This window comes from Macaca fascicularis, chromosome 9, assembly GCF_037993035.2.
Source record: "Macaca fascicularis isolate 582-1 chromosome 9, T2T-MFA8v1.1".
In the NCBI taxonomy this organism is placed as follows: Eukaryota; Metazoa; Chordata; class Mammalia; order Primates; family Cercopithecidae; genus Macaca; species Macaca fascicularis.
The window spans coordinates 50537736-50563245 of record NC_088383.1 but is presented as its reverse complement, the minus strand read 5'-3'; the positions used below and the strand labels follow the sequence as shown (position 1 = coordinate 50563245).

At 35.0% G+C, this 25510-nt stretch overlaps 1 protein-coding gene across 1 annotated transcript in view; it reads right to left on the bottom strand.

The window, feature by feature from the left end:
- The window catches only part of LOC102132468 (ankyrin repeat domain-containing protein 30B-like), a 115042-nt gene that overhangs the window by 36663 nt on the left and 52869 nt on the right, over nt 1-25510 (bottom strand). The window contains 8 exon segments of the mRNA XM_065520015.1: nt 6241-6313; nt 9155-9185; nt 14459-14531; nt 14621-14649; nt 18046-18136; nt 19590-19651; nt 21798-21870; nt 21964-21992. Coding sequence (XP_065376087.1) covers nt 6241-6313; nt 9155-9185; nt 14459-14531; nt 14621-14649; nt 18046-18136; nt 19590-19651; nt 21798-21870; nt 21964-21992 — 461 coding nt within the window.

Sequence of the window (25510 nt, the reverse complement as noted above, 5' to 3'; positions counted from 1 at the left end):
GGGCAAAAGTAGAAAGGAGTACTTCAAAATTATAGGTAGAGAGTTAATTATGGTAATAAGATATGGAAAATTATAAGAAGGTAGATAATGCAAAATTTGGTGTGTGACTGGATTGGTGACCTGGAGGAGGGTTGAAGTGCAGGATGTGGGGGACAGTTGAAGTGCCAGTTGAAGTGCTGGGGCATTTCATGGCTACTTCCTAGGTGTTATTTACTAGGATGGGGAAACCAGATGACAGAGTAGATTACAACGGGTCAGAAAAAAGTCAGGAAAAAAATAAAAATGATGTTTTCAGTTTGAGACCTATAAGATTTTAGGCATCCAAGGGGCTTGGAAGAAATATCTGGATAAATACATTTGGAGTATGAGTAGATTACCTACATGAGGAAAATTACATAGTGATGAGAAAATAAATATTTGTAAGATAGACTAAATGGTTAGAATTAACACAGATCTATGCAGACTGCTGAAATTTTGAAAATGAAATCAAAGGGAGAGAGAAAAACATGGGTTTAAATCTCTCAGTTATATATTTTCAAATTTATTTCAAGAATATAATTTTATTTATATAGGTAAATATTTCTGAAATATTATTGCAATATGCATCTTTGAATTGAATGAAAACATTTAATTTTAAAACAAGATTCTACAAAACGACCTTTATAAAAACCTTGCAATTTTTTTTTTATTTTTTATTTTTTATTTATTTTTATTTATTAATTATTATTATTATACTTTAAGTTCTAGGGTACATGTGCATAACTTGCAGGTTTGTTACATATGTATACTTGTGCCATGTTGGTGTGCTGCACCCATCAACTCGTCAGCACCCATCAACTCGTCATTTACATTAGGTATAACTCCCAATGCAATCCCTCCCCCCTCTCCCCTCCCCATGATAGGCCCCGGTGTGGGATGTTCCCCTTCCCGAGTCCAAGAGATCTCATTGTTCAGTTCCCACCTATGAGTGAGAATATGCGGTGTTTGGTTTTCTGTTCTTGTGATAGTTTGCTAAGAATGATGGCTTCCAGCTGCATCCATGCCCCTACAAAGGACACAAACTCATCCTTTTTTATGGCTGCATAGTATTCCATGGTGTATATGTGCCACATTTTCTTAATCCAGTCTGTCACTGATGGACATTTGGGTTGATTCCAAGTCTTTACTATTGTGAATAGTGCCACAATAAACATACGTGTGCATGTGCCTTTATAGCAGCATGATTTATAATCCTTTGGGTATATACCCAGTAATGGGATGGCTGGGTCATATGGTACTTCTAGTTCTAGATCCTTGAGGAATCACCACACTGTTTTCCACAATAGTTGAACTAGTTTACAATCCCACCAACAGTGTAAAAGTGTTCCTATTTCTCCACATCCTCTCCAGCACCTGTTGTTTCCTGACTTTGTAATGATTGCCATTCTAACTGGTGTGAGATGGTATCTCATTGTGGTTTTGATTTGCATTTCTCTGATGGCCAGTGATGATGAGCATTTTTTCATGTGTCTGTTGGCTGTATGAATGTCTTCTTTTGAGAAATGTCTGTTCATATCCTTTGCCCACTTTTTGATGGGGTTGTTTGTTTTTTTCTTGTAAATTTGTTTGAGTTCTTTGTAGGTTCTGGATATTAGCCCTTTGTCAGATGAGTAGATTGCAAAAATGTTCTCCCATTCTGAAGGTTGCCTGTTCACTCTGATGGTAGTTTCTTTTGCTGTGCAGAAGCTCTTTAGTTTAATTGGATCCCATTTGTCAATTTTGGCTTTTGCTGCCGTTGCTTTTGGTGTTTTAGACAAGAAGTCTTTGCCCATGCCTATGTCCTGAATGGTACTACCTAGGTTTTCTTCTAGGGTTTTTATGGTATTAGGTCTAACATTTAAGTCTCTAATCCATCTTGAATTAATTTTCGTATAAGGAGTAAGGAAAGGATCCAGTTTCAGCTTTCTACTTATGGCTAGCCAATTTTCCCAGCACCATTTATTAAATAGGGAATCCTTTCCCCATTTCTTGTTTCTCTCAGGTTTGTCAAAGATCAGATGGCTGTAGATGTGTGGTATTATTTCTAATTGTACAAGAGAAATACTTACCCATAGAATTATGAGGCATTTTTAAGTACTACTATAAAGTGAGATAGAAATGTGAAACCCTGTTTTAAAATCACATGCTTTTCTTATGTTCCTGTAAACAATATAATATTCAGTCAAATTGCCTATTGACACCATATAAGATGGTAGTTTAAAATTGGAAGAAATATCTTATATAGAGAACATTAAGCAATAATTATTCAAGTTGAAGATTTCATAGTTTTTACATGTATCTATGATTGTCAAGCAGGATTCAGTATTCACAGGAGAAGTGAAGAAAGAAACTAAAAAAATTCAAGTCGACAGGATTCCTGAGTTTTAGAAACAAACAAATATATGTGCAAGGTGTAATAGTTATGAAGACTAAAGTTAATAAAGCTTCCTGGAAAGAATATAAAATATCCCCATTGCAAGAGATATTTTTAAGAGTAAAAGTATTCTTCCAATGATAAGTTTGTTTACTATGTTAACAATCTTCCCTTACATATCATTTTATAATATGTACTATACCTTAAAAAAATTCACAAATATTGATTACATTCAGTTGATGTGTGCATATAATACCATTACATACAGATATTATGAGCAAAAGATGTCAGAATATTCCTAGAGATTAATAATTTCTACATTTATTTCGTTGAGAGTTTTGTAGCTTAAAAGTGATTTTTCTCTTTTAAGATATACAGATTAAGACCCTTGTTCATATGATCAGAAAATTTAATTTTAATAACAAGCTTAAATAAAATGCTTATTTATTTATACTCTATTATCAAAAATATTCAAAACAGCTACCAAGGTTATATCAAAGAGTAAGATAAATTAGTTAAATAATCTAAGAATACGTCAAATATTAAGTTAGAAATCTTAAAACCAGAAGCTAAAGAATCAAAAAGTAATAATTCACAATAAAGCTAACAAGGCCTAAAACAGATTTCACTTTGCATTCTGCATTATTGTAAGTATGACTAGATTAAATATAAAACATAAAGTTACTAAAAGAAGTAAAAATTAAACTTTTGTTCCTTGTTTATAATTTTTTTGTCGACACACTATAAATGTACTTGTTTTGTGGGTGTATGTTATCATTTAATACATTCGCATAATCAAATCAGAATAATTGAGATATTAATCACCTTAAGTATTTATTTTTCTTTTATGTTAGAAACATTCAAATTATTCCCTGCTAGGTATTTCAAAGTGTACAACAAATTGCTCTTACCTATACTCGTCCTTATATTTTCTGTCGGCTTTTTGTTAAAATCTGCTATAAGTCACTCAAGGACACCTGAACTATATTTTATTAGCTGGCAATGTTTTCTTAATTTTTATTTTAAATAATTTATATCCTATCTTTTATTCTAGAGAGTTCCTGCTCTCATTTAATCCACAATTTTTGCTGTGTTTTTATAAGAATCTGTCTCATCCTGTCTCATGTAATCTCTATGTTTATCTTACCCTTCTTCAACCAATTAATTCCTATCATCCCCTTCATCTAATTTATTATTATACAAACATGGTGGTATCCATTAGATTATTTTTAAACCAAAATAATCTAGGACAAAACTGTACTCTTACACAGTTTGTACTATTATAGAAATAATTAAAATTTAAAAATTACACATTATATTTTGAAATATCTCTTCACAATTTACAGTTGGATTAATTACCTCTTGTGTGGAAAAATGTGAGAGTTTAGTTTTTAATAGTACCTTATTTAACTGAGTTTGCATTGAAGTGGTATAGGTTGTTCCTATTCCGTGTGGCAAAATGCTAAGTATAAATAATTGTATAAATTCTGATTCTTCCACGAAACAGAGAAAAAAAGAATAAATCATGGGGGGGGCGTGATTGATTAATGAAAATCATACATAGCAACTAAATAGAAACTTGTAAATAAATATGCTAAGAATTGAGACAGAGATGCCCTCAAAAGCAGACACTGAAGAAATGTATTCTGTGAGAAAAATGTCTGCGGTAAATCATTTTTAAAAAGGTGACGGAGGAGGGAGAAACAAACAAGAGACATGATCAGTCAATCAAGTATGAGCTTCAGTCATGAAAGAAAAGGAAAAACAGCTACTATATAAGACATGTGATGAAATACACAAAATACATACTTTTGTTAATAATATTACTGATCGGTATTTACACTACAATTAGTTATTTTGTTAATATTTGTGTAAGAAAGATTTTAATTTTAATATTATATAATAAGACAATTAGTTAAACATGATCTTCAGCCAATACTTAAAAGCGAGAACATTCTTACTACAGAGAGAGAAAAAATTTAAAAAGGAATATTTCATAAACTTTTCACCTGAAGAAAGTATTGGTAATCAGAATTTTAGAATAATGTACTCCTTGAAACGATATTCTTAATAGAACATGAGTTTCGGCTGGGAGCGGTGGTTCACGCCTGTAATCCCAGGACTTTGGGAGGCCGAGGAGATTGGATCATGAGGTCAAGAGATCAAGACCATCACCCTGTCTCTACTAAAAATACAAAAATTAGCTAGGCATGGTGCCATGTGCCTGCTGTCCCCGCTACACGGGAGGCTGAGGTAGGAGAACTGCTTGAACCAAGAAGGTGAAGGTTGCAGTAAGTCGAGATTGCACCACTGCACTCCAGCCTGCATGACAGAGCAAGACTCCATCTCAAACAAACAAACAAACAAAACCATGAATTGAGACTAAAATATATTAAAACTTTTTAAATCTAAACTCCATTGGAAGATACTAGAAAACATAGTGTAAACTTCTTTCCTATTTACTACATATCTCTGATTTATTGCTCTTCTTATTTAAGACATATTTTCTCAAGACAATGCATGTGAATTTATGCATTCTAAATACTAAAATGTAAATTTAAGTCATATTTCAGAAATGCATTAGATCTAATTATAAGATATATTATGCATATTATCTTACTTATAATATTCCATTACATAAAAATTCATTTGTCTGCTTATTTATTCACAATGAAAACCTCTTAAAATGCTTTTTACAGGCAAGACTGTATTCTGGGTACACTAGGATGCACACAAGTGTTTTCTAACCTGCAGTATCTCATAGTGATGCAAGAGCTTCAAAATGATTATTTAAATACCTAAATACAAAATCTTCTGAAATTTAAAATTTTCAAATGGGATCAAAGATCTTTGAACAATATATTTAAAAACTGCAGTTTAAATACTCTGAAATTAAAATCTTACCATATGCTTATTAAGAGTCTCTGCTCCAGAATTGGTCATTTACTTGGGGTAAAACCTGCATTCTTCATTTAGTTGAAGAATTTAAAGTATACTTTTAATGAAATAACTTAGAAAACACACTGGCATGCTTTAATAATACAGATTCTGAGAAAGAGAATTTACATTTCTAAGTTTCTACCACGATTTTTAAAATTAGAGATAAGGTCTCGCTATGTTGCCCACACTGGTCTCAAACTCTTGGGTTCAAGGAATCCTCCCGCATCAGCCTCCTTGGTAGCTGGAACCACAGGCATGTACCACTATGCCCAAATAAATTTTCACAATTTCTAATATTATTTTGGTCTTACTAAAGAACCAGGAAGAGAAACTGAGAAAAAGCTCTCTCCTAAAAACTACATGAAATCAAACTAATATCTGCCAAAAAAACCTATATGCTATGTGGCACAGCTTCGGAACTGAACTTTATCAGAGAGATTCTTTGATTACTATAGTAAGTAACCGGATCCATTAAAGATAAATTTAAGCATGAGGGTTTTTTTTTTTAAGTTACAATAGAATAATTTTAAAAGTCACAGTAAGTTTACTTATGCAAATAAACCTTTACCAGATTTTATATATTCTCTATTGTGGAAAAGTTTTTTCTAACATAACGTTCCTGTCACTGTGCATTTTCCAGTCCATTCCATTTTTTGGCCCTCACACCCTGAAAGTGTTTACCAATCATTTGTTATTTACTGAAGTAAAAAAAAACAAAAAAAAAAACAAAAAAACAACAAAAAAAACTGTTTAAATCAACTACTCATATTTCTATAAAATGTTTTCATCTGACCAACTTTATATTATCAACATGAAATAATGATACACCACTGTTAAACATGAAAGGTAAATACTATACAGAACTAGATTCCAACTGAGAAAATCAACTTAACAAGAGACTATTTTACCTTGGTAGCAAGATTAAAGTCTTCCTCAACTTTTGGAGACTGTGAATTTTCAGTAGTCAGTTTGCCAAAAAGACTAGAGAAAAAAGATACAATAAAAATGAGCAAACTCATATATTTAAAAAGGAAATCTGCTAGTTCATATCTTAGTGCTCACTCCAAAAAATGAGAACAAAAAACAAAATCTGGGGAAAGATCAGTCCTCGATATATTAAATCATGTTTCTCGGTATAATTAAAATATGCTCTCTGTTTTTAAACAAGATTTTATTTACCTATTTTTGACTCTACCTCCCTAACCTATAACATTCAATGAACACTCACTCTTAGTTTTACAAAAAATAGTGACTGCCAATATAATTGGCATACCCTGAGTCTAATTCGTCCTCACGAACTGTCCTCTATGATGAACTGAAAATATACTTAATGACTGACTTAACTTTTGATATCTAAACTGGAACAAACTTGATAACCTAAAATGAGGAAGAAAGATACAGCTACCTTGTCCCTTATCCATTGTCTATCTCTGATTCAAAGACTAATCTGTGTCACTGGAAAATGACATTCTTTGTTTTTAAGCATAAAAACCACTTTAAAAGGCCCGACAGAGCCTTTTAAAAAAAGGCTCAAAAAAAAAAAAAGGCCCTGTAGATTCCCTTCACCCTAAAACACTACAGAGAGTCCCCTGAAATATTTGAAATGTTGAAAAGTTGAACCTACAAATGTCAAATTACAAATGTATATTTGTTATTGGGAATATTTTTCTCACAAAAATTGAAACATTAAAAATAATAAAATCGAACTACTTATTTTATACTTGTCCTTCCTTGTTCAGGTCTACATAAACTAGCAAAGCCTTAAAAATCTTCGTAGGTACTTATACCCAAGGAGAGAGTCTGCTAGAAAAACTGAGTCCTGATAGTTGGATTTCTCTAAGTACTATATGTACACAGAGAGAAAGATCTGGAAGTGGAAGTCACTATATACAGTGAAAATTTCTCCCACTTCCAGATCTTTCTTCTGCAGGACTTCATGGCAGTCTCCAACCTTTAAATATTCTGCTCATCAAGGCACAGATTACTGAAAAGATAAACTCAATGACCAACCAAGAAGCTCTGTATTTACCTGTTCCTGAAAAACAACTAAATGGAGTCTCAGTCAGTCATTCACCTCCAGCGTAAGCATGTTACCAAAAACCCAGCTGAAGCTCCATGACTTATTTGACAGCCAATCTTACCCCTGCTTTACATGTACATGAGTAGCACATCAGAGGCCTGGAAAAAGAGGCAAAGGGGAGGGGACACCTGCCTTGAGCCACAGATCTATGTAATTCAGCAACCTTCAATCCCCTAGCACTCGAGGGGCTTTAAGCCACTCCTGTGAAATTTGGGGTAAAAGAACAGAATAGGACATTTCTATCTGATTGTGGAGACTTTTCCCAGTGGCTTTTTTTTTATTATTATTTTAAATCTTTCAGTAAAAAGCTTGAAGTTTGTCCATTCCTCCAATTAAACAAGCAAAAAAGCAGCAAACTATTCAGGACTTCTTTTGAACCCTATTTTAGTATGCCTTTCTACATAACTCCCAATGTCATCTGTGTTTTTGTTCCTCTAATTTGTCTTCACCAAACTTGTCATAAGATCCAATATTCCGATCTCTTTGGTAAAACCCTTACTCCTACCAATCCTGGGATTGTTTCACTTCAAATTTGGCCTTTCCCTGATAATTCCATTCTTATCTACTTCTACTGGGTTCTCCAGCTAATTCCATTCTTATCATTTTCCATTTGTTTAATTAGATCCATTCCCTTTCCTATCTATTATTCAAACACTCACGTACATGATGATATAAAAACAAGAGTAATGGGCTTTGAAATGAGTTTAAATATTACTTCTGATACCTCGTATATTTAAATAAGTCACTTTGAGTTTCAGATTCTCCATCTGAACAACCATTTTTCCAGGATATTAAATACAGGTTTACATTGAAAGTATTTTGATTAGTCTCCAAGAGTCTTTAAAATCCTAAAATTCCATGTGCTTTAATTTTAGCTATAGAAAAATGGGACTGGCAGAAAGGAAAAAAATTACAGAAGAAAAGAACACCAAGGAAATGCGAGAAGAAAGTAATCAGGAAAAGATTATAAATAAGTCATGGAAGAAGAGAAAAGACTCTAGAAAAAAAATGAAGAGTGCATGCAACTAGGCAGGGTACTGCTTTGAAGAAAAACTAAACTAAGAAGTCAGTAAATAGAGAATTCTATAAGATATAGCCTCTAAATATTATTAACATAATATTTCTATATATAGATATTCTCCACTAAAAGTAAAATAATTCATCTATAGGATTTACCTGGTCTTCCTTATGAAATAAAAACCTATGCCTTGTGGTCACAGCTAAGTAAGATCTGCTCTAAAAACTTTGATGATAAAAACAAGGAACTGGTTATTACTTTAACTGTTAAACATGTTATAACAAAGTCTTGGATTAACCAGCGTTCTAAGGGAAATCTCTAAAAAGAGTTAACATATAACAAAATGTAACCTTTTGAACTGATCCCATCTAGACCTGTGCCTTGATTGATGGATCCACAGGTATCCATCAATCTATGCTGAGGGGGAAGAGAAGGGATTTGGGAGCAAGGAAAGCAGATGGCAAACTCAAGGGTCAGCTACCTTTTAGCCATGAAATCGTAGGTCAATTAATCAACCTCTCTGAACCACATTTGCCTGATTAATACAAAGTAGGTGATAGTAGCACAGATGCTTTGCAAAGCTGTGTGATGACTATGTGAGATGGTAAATATTAAGCACATAATATGTTGTCTAACCCAGAGTAGAATACTCAGTAGATAGTGATTTCTTTTCTCTATATTCTCTCAGTTAACATATGTATTTAAAAAAACTGCAAAGTCTCACCTGGATATAGGCTCTACAGAACTCACATCCACTATTAAAGAAAAAAAAAGTAAAATATATTAAATCAACAAATATAAATAAAAATACAGAATGTTAAAAACATAAGAGGACATGATGGCACATGCCTGTAATCCCAGCTACTTGGGAAGGTGAGGCAGGAGGATCATCTGAGGAGCCCAGGAGTCTGAAAGCAGCCTGGGAGACATCGCGAGACTTCAACTTAATTTAAAAGAATAATGCACACTTTCGTGCATGATTCAGGTCTTGGCTTAAAAAGCATAATACTCTGACACTTTGTTACAAAGACTCAGATGATTTGTTATAAAGCATTCATTTGGGACCATACATTGAGACTATAGTAAAATTATTATGAAGTATACTATTGGTAGAAAATTAATGCATTAAAAATGTTTTTTTCCCTTCCTTTATAGTTCTCAAATGCAAGGAAAAATAGAATTTATCACAATTTGATCTCTGCAAGTGAACTACAGTGTACAATAGTTGTAATCCAAACAGAACCCTATAAGACTGACAAAAACTGTATTATTAGCAGAATTAGTATAAGTGGACAGTGTCAACCTTAGAAAGTATAATTCCTAGACAAATGAACTAGAAGCAGTTTGAACAGAGTATACAGTAGTCTCTCCTATTTGCTCTAAGTGTAGAAAGAAACACACACAACATGATTTCCCTCTGCTCTCACACCACAATCATTAAAACAGAAGACATCTGTGACCAAATGTGTGGAGGATTTTCTCCACCGACAAATAAGCCATTAATTCTGTAGCAAAAGACAGCTGGTTGTCCTCTATTTAATTCCAACACTGTCTATCTAGAAATAGTCTCAGATCTCACAGACTGAGGGCTCAGTCTCATGAGACTGCCCTCACACACCAGTTGCAAATCTGGGTCTCTTTGATTTCTGTGATTTCAGTTACTCATGGTCAACCATAGTCCAAAAATATTAAATGGGGAATTCCAGAAATATACAAATCATAAGTCCTAAATAACATGTCATTCTAAGGAGTATGATGAAATATTAAGACATCCTGTTCCATCTCACCAGGTCATGAATCATTTCTTGTATATACTATCTGCCCATTAGTCATCAAAATGATCTGTTCCTGAATCCCAACCATCAACATTATCATGGCTCAATGATCCACCATCACATGAAGCAGATGATCCACTTATTTCTATGTAGTCAGATAGCCAGAAATTAATAGTAGCCTAACACCACATAACTCCTTCACCTGACTTCATCTCATCACATAGGCATTATAACATCTCACAGTCATCACATGAAAAAGAAGGGTGAGTACAATACAAGACACTTTGAGAGACCATATTCACCTAACTCTGATTACAATATATTGTTATTGTTTTATTTTATTATGAGTTATTGTTAATCTCTCACTGTGCCTAATTTATGAATTAAACTTTATCATAAATATGCACATATAGAAAAAAAAAGCACGGATGTATAGGGTTCCATACTATCCACAGTTTCAGACATTCAATGGGTGTCTTAGAAAATACCATGGATATTGAGTAATCCATGGACACCGAAGATCATCTTACCATACTTGTGCGTGTGTGTGTGCGTGTGTGTGTGTGTGTGTGTGTGTGTGTGAGAGAGAGAGAGAGAGAGAGAGAGAGAATGAGAGAGAGAGAAAAAAACAATACAGATCTCCACTCTCCACAAGAAGCAGATAAAAAAGACAACACTTTTCCTCACACATGACCCTTAGGTTTTGACAATTCTGGAAAAACGCTGGCACGTGTACTCCCCAGTCTAGACAGTTTCCCAGACCCTGTGTATGTATCCTGCTTTAGTTGCAAAAACTTAGGTAGGATCTTGGGAGATTTCTTCTTGGACACCAGAAATATTAACAACATTAACAGTATACCTAACAACTCTAAAATAATTATTTCGAACAGACTGCCACTGCAGAACTTGTAAGTTAAATCCAATTGACTTTTCAGTTATAATCTTACTGCTTGAAATTCTCACACTTAAAAGAAATTAGCAACATCATTTTCTCTGACTCCTCTCCTACTTTTCATTAGCCACTGCTCAGTCTCCATTACCAAGTCCTGTGACTCTGTGAAATGTTGATACTCCCAGGATTTTGTCAATGGCTTTCTTCCTATTCTACATCTTCTGCATCATGGATAAGCTCATTGAGATCTGTGGCTTTGCCTAATAATTATAATGAAATTATTCCAAGCCTACATCTTCAACCAGAGTTCTATCTCCAGCTAGAAATACTTGTAATCCAATTACCTACTGAAAATATCCCACAGGAGGGTTTCACTGAACTCTATATGTAAAGAAAACTGTTGGTCTGTCCCATGACTCTTTGCACTTTTCTGTTGACCTGACAATTTCCTACTCCTTCCCCATGAGCATTCCCCATGTGGAAACTTTTGCATGACCTGAGATTTTTTCTCTCCCCTAGCTTTTTAAACTCAATAATCACTAAATCATATTAACTGTACCTCTTTTATGCATTTGCTTTATCTTTTCATTGCCACTGGAAATACAAACTTATTTATTTTATATTTATATTTCCTAGTTAGACATAGCCCCTTAACTGATGGCTTTCACAGGGAAAAAGAAACCCTACCTATAGGGGATCAGACAAAGTGGTTAGAAAAATTATAAAGATAGTTTTAGGAAATAGACACAAACCTTCTGGGAAAGCCAGTGGCCAGTAAATGATTTGGCTGAAAGTAGCCTAATCCTCTTTACTTTCAGTTGCTAGCAATAGAGGAAATATCTAGGGAATGTGGAGGAGTTTATCTAAATACCTTGTTTACTCATGTGGTCCTAAGACAAAACTTTGATCATCCGAGGGTACATGATTGCTTTGTACCGGGGGTTGGCAATGTTAATTACCTTCTAGTGATGTATACTCAAGATGTTTGTCATTTATTCTGTACCAAATAAATGCAAACTTTGCAGGCTTATCGAGGCCAACAATGCACACTCAGGCAGCAGAGCCCCTTAGCCGCACTGACAGGCAAAACATCTGTTTCAGTGTACATCTCTCATCCATCCCTAGTTCAGGGTCCCTGGGATGGACACAGCAGGTGGTGCCCCACAAGATGAATGCTGCAAAAGAATTGTGATGGACCCCTCGAAAATGAAGGTGAAAAGGACTGCACAGTCAGTGAGTAAGTAAGTCAATGGTACCCGCTCAGGATTTCCAAGTTCGGGGGAAATAGTTCAGGCTAGGGTTTCATCATGGAACAACAGTTATCAGCACAACAGAAACAGTATATAAAAGTGTTGAAAAAGTTGCTTAAAGCTAGTGGAGCCTCGGTATCACAGGCTCAATTAAGGGACATAATGCAAACAGCTGTATTCCACAACCCATGGTTATGAAATTCCAAATTCAGCTTACCAAACGGATTTTAGATGAAGTTTTATTGGAGTAAAATCATGCCTATTTGTTCACACATTATCTATGACTACTTTAATGCTACAATGGCAGAGTTGAAAAGCTGTGATAGAGACCACATCACCTAACATATTTCCTGTTTGGCTCTTTGCAAGAAAAGTTTGCCAATTGCTGGCTTATACCATGACCAGAATGCTCTGACACTTAAATCTAATCTTGGGACTCCCCTGCTCAAAAAATTCTAATGAATCCCTGCAGAAAACATTGCTGGCTTCCAATGCATAGAAATTATTTTTTCTTTCTTACGGCAGAAACACAAGTTTATTTATATATTTATTATTCCATTACTCCCACCTCATCTACAAAATGAGAAACCATTATTCTAAGCTAATCACAGTAATAACATTTGCTTTTCTAGTGACTGGTTTACAAATGAGTATTTGTACTCGGAGGAAGATGTAGGAGAATCACTTGAGTCCAGGAGGCAGAGGTGGTAGTGAGGTAAGATCACACCATTGCACTCCAGCCTGGGTGAAAAGTGAAACTCCATCCCCAAAACATAAATATTTAAAATGAATTCCTGTATTTTAAATATTTTCATTTTAATTTCTAACATTAGTTGAAGCAGTAAATACTCCGACTTCAATAAAAGCTCTCTGATATAAGCTGTCATTTGATGTTGACTTTTAGTGGCTATGAAAGACAGACTAATTAAATGTGCTTTAGAGTTAAATTCACAAAATATGGAGCCTTAAATCAAAGCAGAGCTAACTGTATTGAGTAGATCTAAAATATAAGAAAAGTAAAAAGAAAGGAAGTTCCAATAAAATATGTACAGGGTACAACTATTTATTGAAAATTTAAGACATGAAAACAAATTCTACACATAGTCTATAACCACACACATATGTTGTGAATTTCTGTCTTTTGTTTTTTGTTTTTTGTTTTTTGTTTTTTTTGGTTTGTTTGTTGCTTTTTGACATGCAGTCTCACTCTGTTAGCAAGGCTGGAGTGGCACGATCTCCGCTCACTGCAAATTCTGCTTCCTATGTTCAAGTGATTCTCCTGCCTAAGCCTACAGAGTAGCTGAGATTACAGGCACCCACCACTGCAACCGGCAATTTTTTGTTATTTTTAGTAGAGATGGGGTTTCACTATGTTGACCAGGTTGGTCTGGGACTCCTGACCTTCAGTTATCTGCCCGCCGTGGTCTCCCAAAATCCTAGGATTACAAGCATGTGCTACTGTGCACAGCCTGGTGTAAAATGGTTTAAACATGCGTGGGAATGACAACAAAAACTAATTTAGGCTGTTTTCTACCTCTAGGCAATTTACAAGAGCATAAAGACACCAAGGCCAAATGCTTTAGAGTCACTCTTCTAAAACACTGTGTCTAGCAAAGAGCCATCAAGTCATGATTTTTTAAAATTATAAGTCACACACACACACACTCAGTCACCGAATCAGAAAAAAAGAAACAGATTTTCTTTCGATTCTCAGAGTGACAACACTCACAATTGTCGTGTCAGCAAGTGAAACTTTCCCTAAGTAAAGATCAGAATTCCAATCAGCATTTGAACCATTGCAAATATTTCAGTCTCAAAATTCACCTGCCTGAAAACCAAGCACGTACAGAAATTGCAAATTGGAAACTTTATACTATCAGGACATTAAAGTAGAACCATATGAGGTAAAGCACCATTATTTTTAAAATCTCTAAATCTTATACTTGTAAATGATATTTTCTCAAACATAAATACTAACATGGGCATTATTTGTACCAATTTTTCCCAGCAAATTTTGAAAAGAAAACAACATTGGGAATAAAAACGCTCTCAACATTTCAAATATTTTAATATTCTTCTTTCCAGAGTAAAATTAGAATTACAAAATTTACCTGCTTTGACTGTTTCTCTGTCCTTCAATTCTAAGGCTTTATTTGGAATAGAAACTTTCATTCCACCAGTAGGCTAAATGGGTTTGGAAATAAAATAATATATAACGTATACTTCATAAAATATGTAGTTAATATTCAATATAAAAATAGAAAAGTTGTTACCTGCAGAAGACCATCTTTATCAGAAGACTCTAAAAGAAAAGGGACATATATAATTGATAATATGCAAGCCTGACAAAGCCTACCAAACATTCACACAGTGTGAATATGAAGATGAATCCTCATGCTTGGATGGAAAAGGGATTACACTGGGTTGTGGGGTCTTTTGGGTTATTGTCTTTGTTAACATGCCAACGTGACAGAAATATACCTAAGAAAATTTAACAAATAAATTTCATCAAACATGCTGTGAAGATTTCCACAGTGAAAAGATATTTAAAGTGACAATAACTAAAGCAGAAAAATCCTAATACCAGTAGAAGTAAGCTGCCATATAAGGAAAGAAGTTGTATTTAGTACAATGATCAAGTCATGACACCTCACCCCCACACACAAAACAATGTCCAAGCTAACGGCAAAATGCAGTGGCATATGGTTAAGAAAACACATGAGAATCATTTATGTCAAAATACTACAAGTAGCTATCATGTTCTTCAATTTGTCCTGCAATTTAGGAATTGCAAATTTGCGATGAGGGTTCAAAGGTACAATTCACTTATCATTGCATGTTCTAAATTTATCAGCATAAATATTCACTTATAGAATAAAAGTTAATAAATAAATTTATTTTGTACCTCTGTGAAATACGATTATTTTTACATTTATGGGGTTCTCTAGTTAAGTCCTCTTAAAATTTCTTGATCCACTTATACAAAAAGGTCAATACGTACCCATCAACGAACTAATCCAGGCCCGGTGCAGTGGCTCATGCCTGTAATTCCAGCACTTTGGAAGACTGAGGAGGGTGGATGTCTCAAGGCCAGGAGTTGCAAACCAGTCTGGCCAAATAGGAAAACCCTGTCTCCACAAAAAATACAAAAATAAACCAGGTATGGTGACACATGCCAGGAACCCAAGCTACTTGGGAGCCTGAGCTATGGGAATCACTTGAACCTAGGAAGCGGAGGTTGCAGTGAGCCAAGATCATGCTACCACACTCCAGCCCGGATGACAGAGCGAGACTCTGTCTCAAAAAAAGAAAAAAAAACCCCTAATATGAAAGTATCAAAAACTAGAAGTCAATTTCCAGAGCCTTTTTATATATCATTAACCTGCGTAATTCAAGTTTGGAATAATGGTTATTGAAAGTAACGGTTTTAGTGTTCAAGGAATGAATTCGACAATTGCTTTGTTGCTAAAACTTATTCTATTTGTTTTACTATAAGTTGTTAAACTAGCGTTATGAAAAAGCTCTTATAAAAAACTTAGCTTCAAGAAAAAACAGACATTTCTTTGACACAGAAATATACCTCCTTTCATCAAATAATAATAAAACATGCTTAATCTCTAATTTTACCCTATTTTTAATTTTTCAGTATGACATCCTTTAACATATTTAAAGATATCAAGTATATATGCTGTTTCCCCTGAGAGATGATTGATCAATAATTAAGACAATTCAGGGATACAAACTCTCTAAAACACGCAAAATTTATGTCTAACCATTTTAAGGCTGAATATGCATGACCATATTGCATGTATGCATTTTAGAAAAAAAGTACTTAAAATCATAATCAATACTCTTTAAATAAAAGCCTGCTTTAATTATGATGAGGTCGTTCTAGATTCAATAATATCTTTAAAATTTATTTCTGAAACACTGAAGAAATCTAAGAAATTCATATATGAGAATTGAAACCATTAATTCATCTGCTTGTTTTAGGTAAAAATAGGATAAGTGTACATCCTGAATAACTGCAAAGAAAGCAAAATGCCACGAGATGGGAAATGAATATGTAACCAAAATATTTCCCTTTGTAAAGAAAATACCAAGCTTTAACCTGGTTGCTAAGACAAGACAAAAAAGCAAAACAGGCACAGATGAAACATTCAGAGCTATCTCATCATCAAGGAACCGTCTATCACTTGGCATTTAGAAATCCTAGGTGTGGTTGAAAACTATGGTTCTAAATTGTGATTCGATTATCCCTGAAGTTCAAAATCCACGCAGAGGAACCAAGTGGGGAAATACAACCTTATCTATGATTTTAATTACTATTATTTTTATAAAGGAGTGCACTGGAGATTTTAGAGTCAGGACAGGTCACATGGCATAGCTCTAAAGATTAGTGAGCCACATTTGCAATGGCTATCGAAATGTGTGGGAGTACATACTTGTATTTTAAGTACATCTCCTCAGTGAAAGTGTTATGAATTGATCAGCTTGGATATATAATTAGAGAATAATACTCAATATAAATATTCACTGATTTTCATACCCAGATGGTATAATGGTATGTCAACATTTTTGTAATTTGTAGCTTAGCCATCTCAATATTTCTTGATCCACTCATGGAGGAAGATGTACAAAACTCATCAGGAATAGCAAATACGCTTTCAATATTGACATATTTGTTTCAAATTTAGTTGCAACAGACTTCTTAAATATTAATAACATTTTCTATATTAACATCAGTGCAGTACCTACGTATAACAACTATTTAAGTATTCAAGTAAAACATTCTGAATTTTCTTTCTTCTTCTTCTCTGGCTAAAAATGTACTCAAAAATAAGAGCAACATAATGCTTTCTCCTGACCCTTTTCTGTCTTCACCTTCTATATCCGATTGCTCTTCCTCCACATTTCTCCCACGAAAGGCCTCTCCTCTTGCTACTCAGAGCAAGGTCCAAGGACAACCAGCATCAGCATCGCCTGAGAACTTATTAAAAATGCAGAATCCCAAGTCGGCTGGATCACAGTGTGAATTGTTAACAAGGTTTCCAGCTGATTTTCTAACGTCTGAAAACTTCTGGTCTATACGGAGAGTATGTGACACATTACATACACGTGTGGCCGTGCATATATGCTTATTCTCACCTACTGCAAATACAACACAGCTCTCCATGGTCAGGTGCTTCCATCCCTAATGGCTTCCCACCAGTGAGAAAGACGGGAAGAGTCACAATATTTTTAAGCTAATTCTCTGGTAAGGTCTGGTACTAGAAGGTCACTTTATATTCTTCCCAAATTTCTAACCATACCCGATCTTTTCCTAAAGAATCATTTCATTTTACCGTCCTCCATTATATTAAACCTGCTTCTTGTTCCTTCCTGTACTCTGTGTACTGTCTGTCTTTCTCAGTCTTCATTTCCTCTTTTACTACTGTCTTCTTTCTTATTTTCTCATTTTCCTCAGGTCTTGGAATATCTTGAATTCAAACTAATAATTCAGATCCCTTTCAATGCTCTCAATGTAGTCTGTTGCTAACAGCTGATAAGATGTACAATTTACTACCCATTTCAATGCTGTTTTTTTCTATGTTTGCATTTAGGAGGTAACTGTCTTCTAATATTAGAGGACATCCTTCCTCATCACTTTAGAGAAATATTTGGTCAAATGACTTTTTAAATAAAAAATTATTCTTACCTTCTAATTTTCCACTTATTGTATCGAATTCTTTTCGATGTGGAGCCTTGGGTAAATATACATCATTCTGTAAAAGATCCTCAAGGAAACTCTGTTAAAAGTAATATCAATAAATAATTTCAATGCAGAAATAGCAGTAATGAAGAGTACCAAAATTTCCCAATTGAAATCTTTTTGTAAAACACACTTTCCTACTTTACAAGCAATTCGACTTAAGAGCAGACATGCGTTGAAACCCAAAACATTTTGATAGAAAATCTCATGTAACACTCTCTACATCAAGTTTTTCTTTACGTTCATGAGGCTATGAACTTGGTTAGTGAGAAGGAAAAACAAATCACATGCACGAAAATAATCACTCATGCATATTTCAAATAGTAATTTTCTGAAAAATATCTAACTTGTGTTGTAGTCCTCATCAAAAATAAATACGACATTTCAAACAAAACACAATGCACTCGCTATTTGCCATAACTCATGCCACATTAAACATTTAAACTATTCATGAAGATAGAATTGCTCAGTGTTAAAAATGATACATGTCATGAAGAGAACTTTTAGAATCTGTCAAATAATGTATGCACAGAATGGTGAAAAGCTGTTTTATTTTGGTGAACAGGGCTTAAAACAAGCAACGAGTTTTTGACAAAATTTATGCTGATCGAAAAAGTGCTTCAGTAGAATGTAAATGCAGTAAGAAAGAAAAATTATGTCATGTCTAAACGAAAGCAAACAAATATTAAAATCTTTTTGTCTGATGACAAATCAGATAAAATCTACTTGTCTATTGACTTCCACCCTTTGCTGTTACCACCAGGCAGCAGCTGCTTATTTCTAAGAGGTCACACATTGTCCACGTCTTTCCACAGCTGTGACCTTAAAATACATCACTATTATTTGATGCTCATGCTGCTGCAGCTTGACTGCCTGCCATAAAGGGACTCGAGGAGTTCTTTTGTGAAAATAATTTATATTTTTCAAAAGACTACTCAACCAATACTCTTGTTATTATAGTCCCACAAGGTTTCCTATTCTTCACGCTTTTCTTTCTGCTAAAATGTTCCCTCAGGTCTATACTGAACAAGAAAGAAATGTCAATGTGTCAATTCCCAGCATTAATTTTTCGGGCCCCAACTTTTACAATACTGCAGTTTAAATTGTCTCTCTACGAATTCAATTAGAACTCTTGTACATCTAGATATACCACAGAATCATAAATTTGTCCTCATCAGGACTCAGTGTAGTTCTTTCACTTTTAGACAAACTTATTTCAGATCCCATGTGAATGTCTAGTGACTTCTAAGCCTTAGTTTTTACACTATACCACACTGGCTTCTTAAATTAATCCTAGAAATTACCAGAACTTCACTACGAAGCAGTAATCTACTTAGAACATAGATTCTCTATAAGCATATTCTGAAAAATATCAAAAATGATTTGGGGGGGACATATGCAGAAGTGAGAAAATAAAGTCTAAGCATCTGATTTTATATTTTCATATCATGCAACACTAATATTTTTTAAAAATCAATTATACACAGTACCTCAAAATTCAAACAATCTACTTCGTCATCCTTTTGTTTGGATTCTGATGGGAACTTCTGAGCTATAAAGGTTAATCACAGATACATTCATGAGAACACTTCTCTACTGTAAACATTAAAAACACATACAAATCGACTTTCATTCACAAATTTGAGGTTTTTTCCCTCTGTAGACAGTATATTCTTTTTCTCGATTACTGTCACTACTTCTATAGTCAATCCGTTAGAATTGAAATATAAAAAGCCTGAAAATTAACATTATAGCATTCATTATAATGCAGAAAAAAGAAATTTGACTAACTCATATGAATTTTTTATTTACAAAGCAGTCATTTTCTCTTTTCCCATGAAACACAGTAAGTTCTATACTTGTTGATCTTTCAGGAAACTTTAATTACCTATAATCTCTCATTTCGTTGTAAATATTCATTTTGTAGTATTACTTAGTTTGACTGACTCTGCAATTTCTATTACAGTAGAGACTTATCTAAGTCAGTAGATAAAACTAACTCAAAGACTCTGAAATCTGCATGTTTTCATTTTTATTTATTACTTATCAGCATAAAAATTGTATAGTTAACTACGGTACAGTCATACAAGGGAATTTTATACGCAAACGAATATGAAAAACCACAGTTAATTGTGTCCACTATGGATGTCTCTAAAAATTATCACGCTGATCACAAAAGAATGTTGCCAAAAATTACACTGTACACCCATGTACGCATTAGAAGTTGAAAAAACATTTTACATATTAAATATGAGCACGCACACACGTTGTAAAATATTTAAACATGCATAAGAATTGTTTAAAAAAGTAGTCTAGAATATTGGTCACTTCTAGACAATAAATGGAACTAGTGTAAAAAGACTCTGGGGCAGGGTGCGATGGCTCCCGGCAGTAAATTCAGCACTTTGGGAGGCCGAGGTGGGAGGATCACCAGGTCAACAGATCGAGATCATCCTGGCTAACATGGTGAAACCCCGTCTCCCCTAAAATATACAAAAAATTAACCGGGTGTGGTGGCGGGCGCCTATTGTCCCAGTTACTTCCCAGGCTGAGGCAGGAGAATGCCTTGAATCTGGGAGGCGGAGCTTAAAATGAGCCGAGATCTCCCCACTGCTCCCCAGCCTGGGCCAGAGAGCGAGACTCCCTCTCAAAAAAAAGAAAAGAAAGAAAAAAGAAAATTTAAGACATGAAAACAAATTCTACACATAGTCTACAACCACACACATAGGCTGTGAAATTTTGTTTGTTTGTTTGTTGGCTTTGTGAGACGGAGTCTCACTCTGTCACTCAAGCTAAAGTGGCACAAGCTCGACTCACTGCAACTAGGATCAAGCGATTTTCCTGCCTCAGCCTCCAGAGTAGCTGAGATTACAGGCACCCACCACCACAACCGGCGATTTTTGGTTATTTTTTGTAGAGATGGGGTTTCACTATGTTGACCAGGTTGGTCTGGGACTCATGACCTTCAGTTATCTGCCCGCCTTGGTCTCCCAAAATGACAGAATTACAGGCATCTGCCACTGTGTACAGCCTGGTGTAAAGTGTTTCAAACGTGCCTGGGAATGACAACCAAAACTAATTCAGGCTGTTTTGTACCTCTAGGCAATTAATTACAGTAGCATAAAAAGTGACTCAAATGCTTTAGAGTCACTCTTCTACAACACTGTGTCTAGCAAAGAGCCATCAAGTCATGATTTTTTAAAATTATAAGTCACACACACACACAGAAACACACACACACACCCCACACACCCACTCAGTCACCGAATCAGAAAAAAAGAAACTGATTTTCTTTCGATTCTCAGAGTGGCAACACTCACAACTGTCATGTCAGCAAGTGAAACTTTCCTCTAAGATCAGAATTCCAATCAGCGTTTGAACCACTGCAAATATTTCACAGTCTCAAAATTCACCTGTCTGAAAACCAAGCACGTACAGAAATTGCAAATTGGAAACGTTATACTATCAGGACATTAAAGTTGAACCACATGAGGTTAAGCAGAATACTTTTTTAAACTCTTAATCTTAGGCTTCTAAACGACATTTTCTCAAACATAAATACTAACAGTGGCATTATTTGTACCAAGATTTCCCGTCAAATTTTGAAAAGAAAAAAACGCTGGGAATAAAAAGGCTCACAGCATTTCAAATATTTTGATATCTTCTTTCCAGAGTAAAATTAAAATTACAAAATTTACCTGCTTTGACTGTTTCTCTGTCCTTCAATTCTAAGGCTTTATTTGGATTAGAAGCTTTCATTCCACCGGTAGGCTACATGGGTTTGGAAATAAAATAATTAATATATAATGTATACTTCATAAAATATGTAGTTAATATTCAATATAAAAATAGAAAAGTTGTTACCTGCAGAAGACCATCTTTATCAGAAGACTCTAAAAGAAAAGGGACATATATAATTGATAATATGCAAGCCTGACAAAGCCTACCAAACATTCACACAGTGTGAATATGAAGATGAATCCTCATGCTTGGATGGAAAAGGGATTACACTGGGTTGTGGGGTCTTTTGGGTTATTGTCTTTGTTAACATGCCAACGTGACAGAAATATCCCTAAGAAAATTTAACAAATAAATTTCGTCAAACATGCTGTGAAGATTTCCACAGTGAAAAGATATTTAAAGTGACAATAACTAAAGCAGAAAAATCCTAATACCAGTAGGAGTAAGCTGCCATATAAGGAAAGAAGTTGTATTCAGAAAGATGACCAAGTCATGACCCCCGCCCCCCAAAAAAAACGAGATGTCCAAGCTGATGGTAGAATGCTATGATATACAGTTAAGGAAACACATGAGAATCACTTATGTCAAAATACTACAAGTAGCTCTTATGTTCTTCAATTTGTCCTGTAGTTTAGAAATTGCAAATTTGCGATGAGGGTTCAAAGGTACAATTCACTTATCATTGCAGAGAATGCTCTAAATTTATCAGCATAAATATCTACTTATAGAATAATAGTTAATAAATATGTTCATTTTTGTACCTGTGTGAAATATGAGTATTTTTACATTTATGGGGTTCTCTAGTTTAGTCCTCTTAAAATTTCCTGATCCACTTATACAAAAAGGTCAAAGCATACCCATCAACAGACTAATCCAGGCCCGGTGCAGCGGCTCATGCCTGTAATTCCAGCATTTTGGAAGGCCGAGGAGGGCGGATCTCTCGAGGCCAGGAGTTCCAAACGAGCCTGGCCAAAATAGTGAAACCTGTCTCCACAAAAATACAAAAATCAGCCAGGTATCGTGGCACATGCCTGGAACCCAAGCCACTCGGGGGCCTGAGCTATGGGAATCACTTGAACCCAGGAGGCAGAGGTTGCAGTTAGCCAAGATCATGCCACTGCACTCCAGCCTGGATGACAGAGCGAGATTCTGTCTCAACAAAAAGAAAAAAGAAAACAAAAACAAAAACAAAAAACCTAATATGAAAGTATCAAAAACTAGAAGTCAATTTCCAGAGACTTTTTACGTATCATGAACCTGCGTGTTGCAATGTTAGAATAATGGTTATTGAAAATAACAATTTCAGCGTTCAAGGAATGAATTCTACAATTGCTTTGTTGCTAAAATTTATTCTATTTGTTGTACCATATGAGTTGTTAAACTACTGTTATGAAAAAGCTCTTATGAAACACTTAGCTTCAAGAAAAAACAGACATTTTTTTCACATAGAAATATATCCCTTTCATCAAATCATACTAATAAAATAGGCTTAATCTCTCAGTTTTCTCTACTTTTACATTTTTCAGTATGACATACCTTAATATATTTAAAAATACCACTTGTACATGTTGTTTCCCTTGAGAGATGATTGATCATCTCTCAATTAAGGCACTTCAGGGATATTAACCCTCTAAAACACACCAAATTTATGTCTAACCCTTTTAAGGCTAAATACGCATGATCATATTGCATGTATGTGTTTTAGAAAGAAAAGTGCTTAACATTGTATCCGATACGCTTCACATAAAAACCTGCTTTAATTACAATGAGAAGGTCGTTCTCGATTCATTAGTATCTTTCAAACTTACGTCTGAAGCACTGAAGAAACCTCAGAAATTCAGATGTGAGAATTGATACCATTAATTCATGTGCTTGTTTTAGGTAAAAATATGATAAACGTACATCCTCACTAAGGGCAAAGACAGCAGAGTGCCATGAGATAGGAAATGAATATGTAACCAAAATATTTTCCTTTATGAAGAAAATAGCTGGCTTTCACTTTTCTAAGACAAGATAAAAAAGCAAAACAGGCAGAGATGAAACATTCACAGCTATCTCATCATCAAGAAACCGTTTACCACTTGGAACTTAGGAATCCTAGGCATGGTTGAAAACTCTATTTCTAAATTGTGATCTGATTTTCCTTGAAGTTCACAATCCAGGAAATACTACCCTAGTTATTTTCTTTTATTACTTTTATTTTTATAAAGGGGTACGCTGGAGATTTTTTAGAGTCAGGACAGGTCACATGGCATAGCCCGAAAGATTAGTGAGCCACATTTGTAATGGCTATTGAAATGTATGGCTTTGCATACCTGTATATTAAATACTTCACTTTTAATTTCTAATATAGCATGAAGCAGGACATACACTTAAACAAAGGCTTGTTGGCATCTGTAATTATACTTATGTTGCTTTTGAATCATCATGAAGAGAGTCTAATTAAACGTGGTGCTACGTGAACATGCAATATGCACACTACGAAATCTTTTTTTGTTGTTTTTTAGACGGAGTCCCGTCCTGTCACCCAGGCTGGAGTGCAGGGGCGCGATCTCGGCTCACTGCAAGCTCCGCTTCCCGGGTTCTCGCATTCTCCTGCCTCAGCCTCCCGAGTAGCTGGGACTGCAGGTGCCCGCCACCAAGCCCAGCTAATTTTTTGTATGTTTTCATAGAGACGAGGTTTCACCATGTTAGCCAGGATGGTCTCGATCTGCCGACCTCGTGATCCACCAGCCTCGGCCTCCCACAGTGCTGGGATTACAGGCGTGAGACACTGCGCCCGGCCTGAAATCTTAAAATAAATGAAAGGCGAGCTAATCGCCCAACAAAACAAAGTTGCTGTGGAATGACAAGAACACAGTACAACCCTTTATATATAATGTTTGCAAAAAGCGTTAATACCAATATGTATATGCTGAGTGATGAGGAGAGAAGTGATCTTGAATCAGAGGAGCAAATCATGACACTGAGAAAATAAATACAAAAGCTGGACGGAGAATGCTACGCTGTGTCCTCAATGCAACACATTAAAAGCACATGTATCATTACATTGCAAGCATTCATCGTGCTCTTTACCATGTCCTGTCATTGAGAAGGTACACCGTTCCGATGAGAGTTCAGCTGGATGTAGAATTCACATCTCCTCAGTGAAAGCGTTATGAATTGATCAGCTTGGATATATACTTGGAGAATAATACTCAATATAAATATTCACTGATTTTCATACCCAGATGGTATAATGGTATGTCAACATTTTTGTAATTTGTAGCTTAGCCATCTCAATATTTCTTGATCCACTCATGGAGGAAGATGTACAAAACTCATCAGGAATAGCAAATACACTTTCAATATTGACATACTTGTTTCAAATTTAGTTGCAACAGACTTCTTAAATATTAATAACATTTTCTATATTAACATCAGTGCAGTACCTACGTATAACAACTATTTAAGTATTCAAGTAAAACATTCTGAATTTTCTTTCTTCTTCTTCTCTGGCTAAAAATGTACTCAAAAATAAGAGCAACATAATGCTTTCTCCTGACCCTTTTCTGTCTTCACCTTCTATATCCGATTGCTCTTCCTCCACATTTCTCCCACGAAAGGCCTCTCCTCTTGCTACTCAGAGCAAGGTCCAAGGACAACCAGCATCAGCATCGCCTGAGAACTT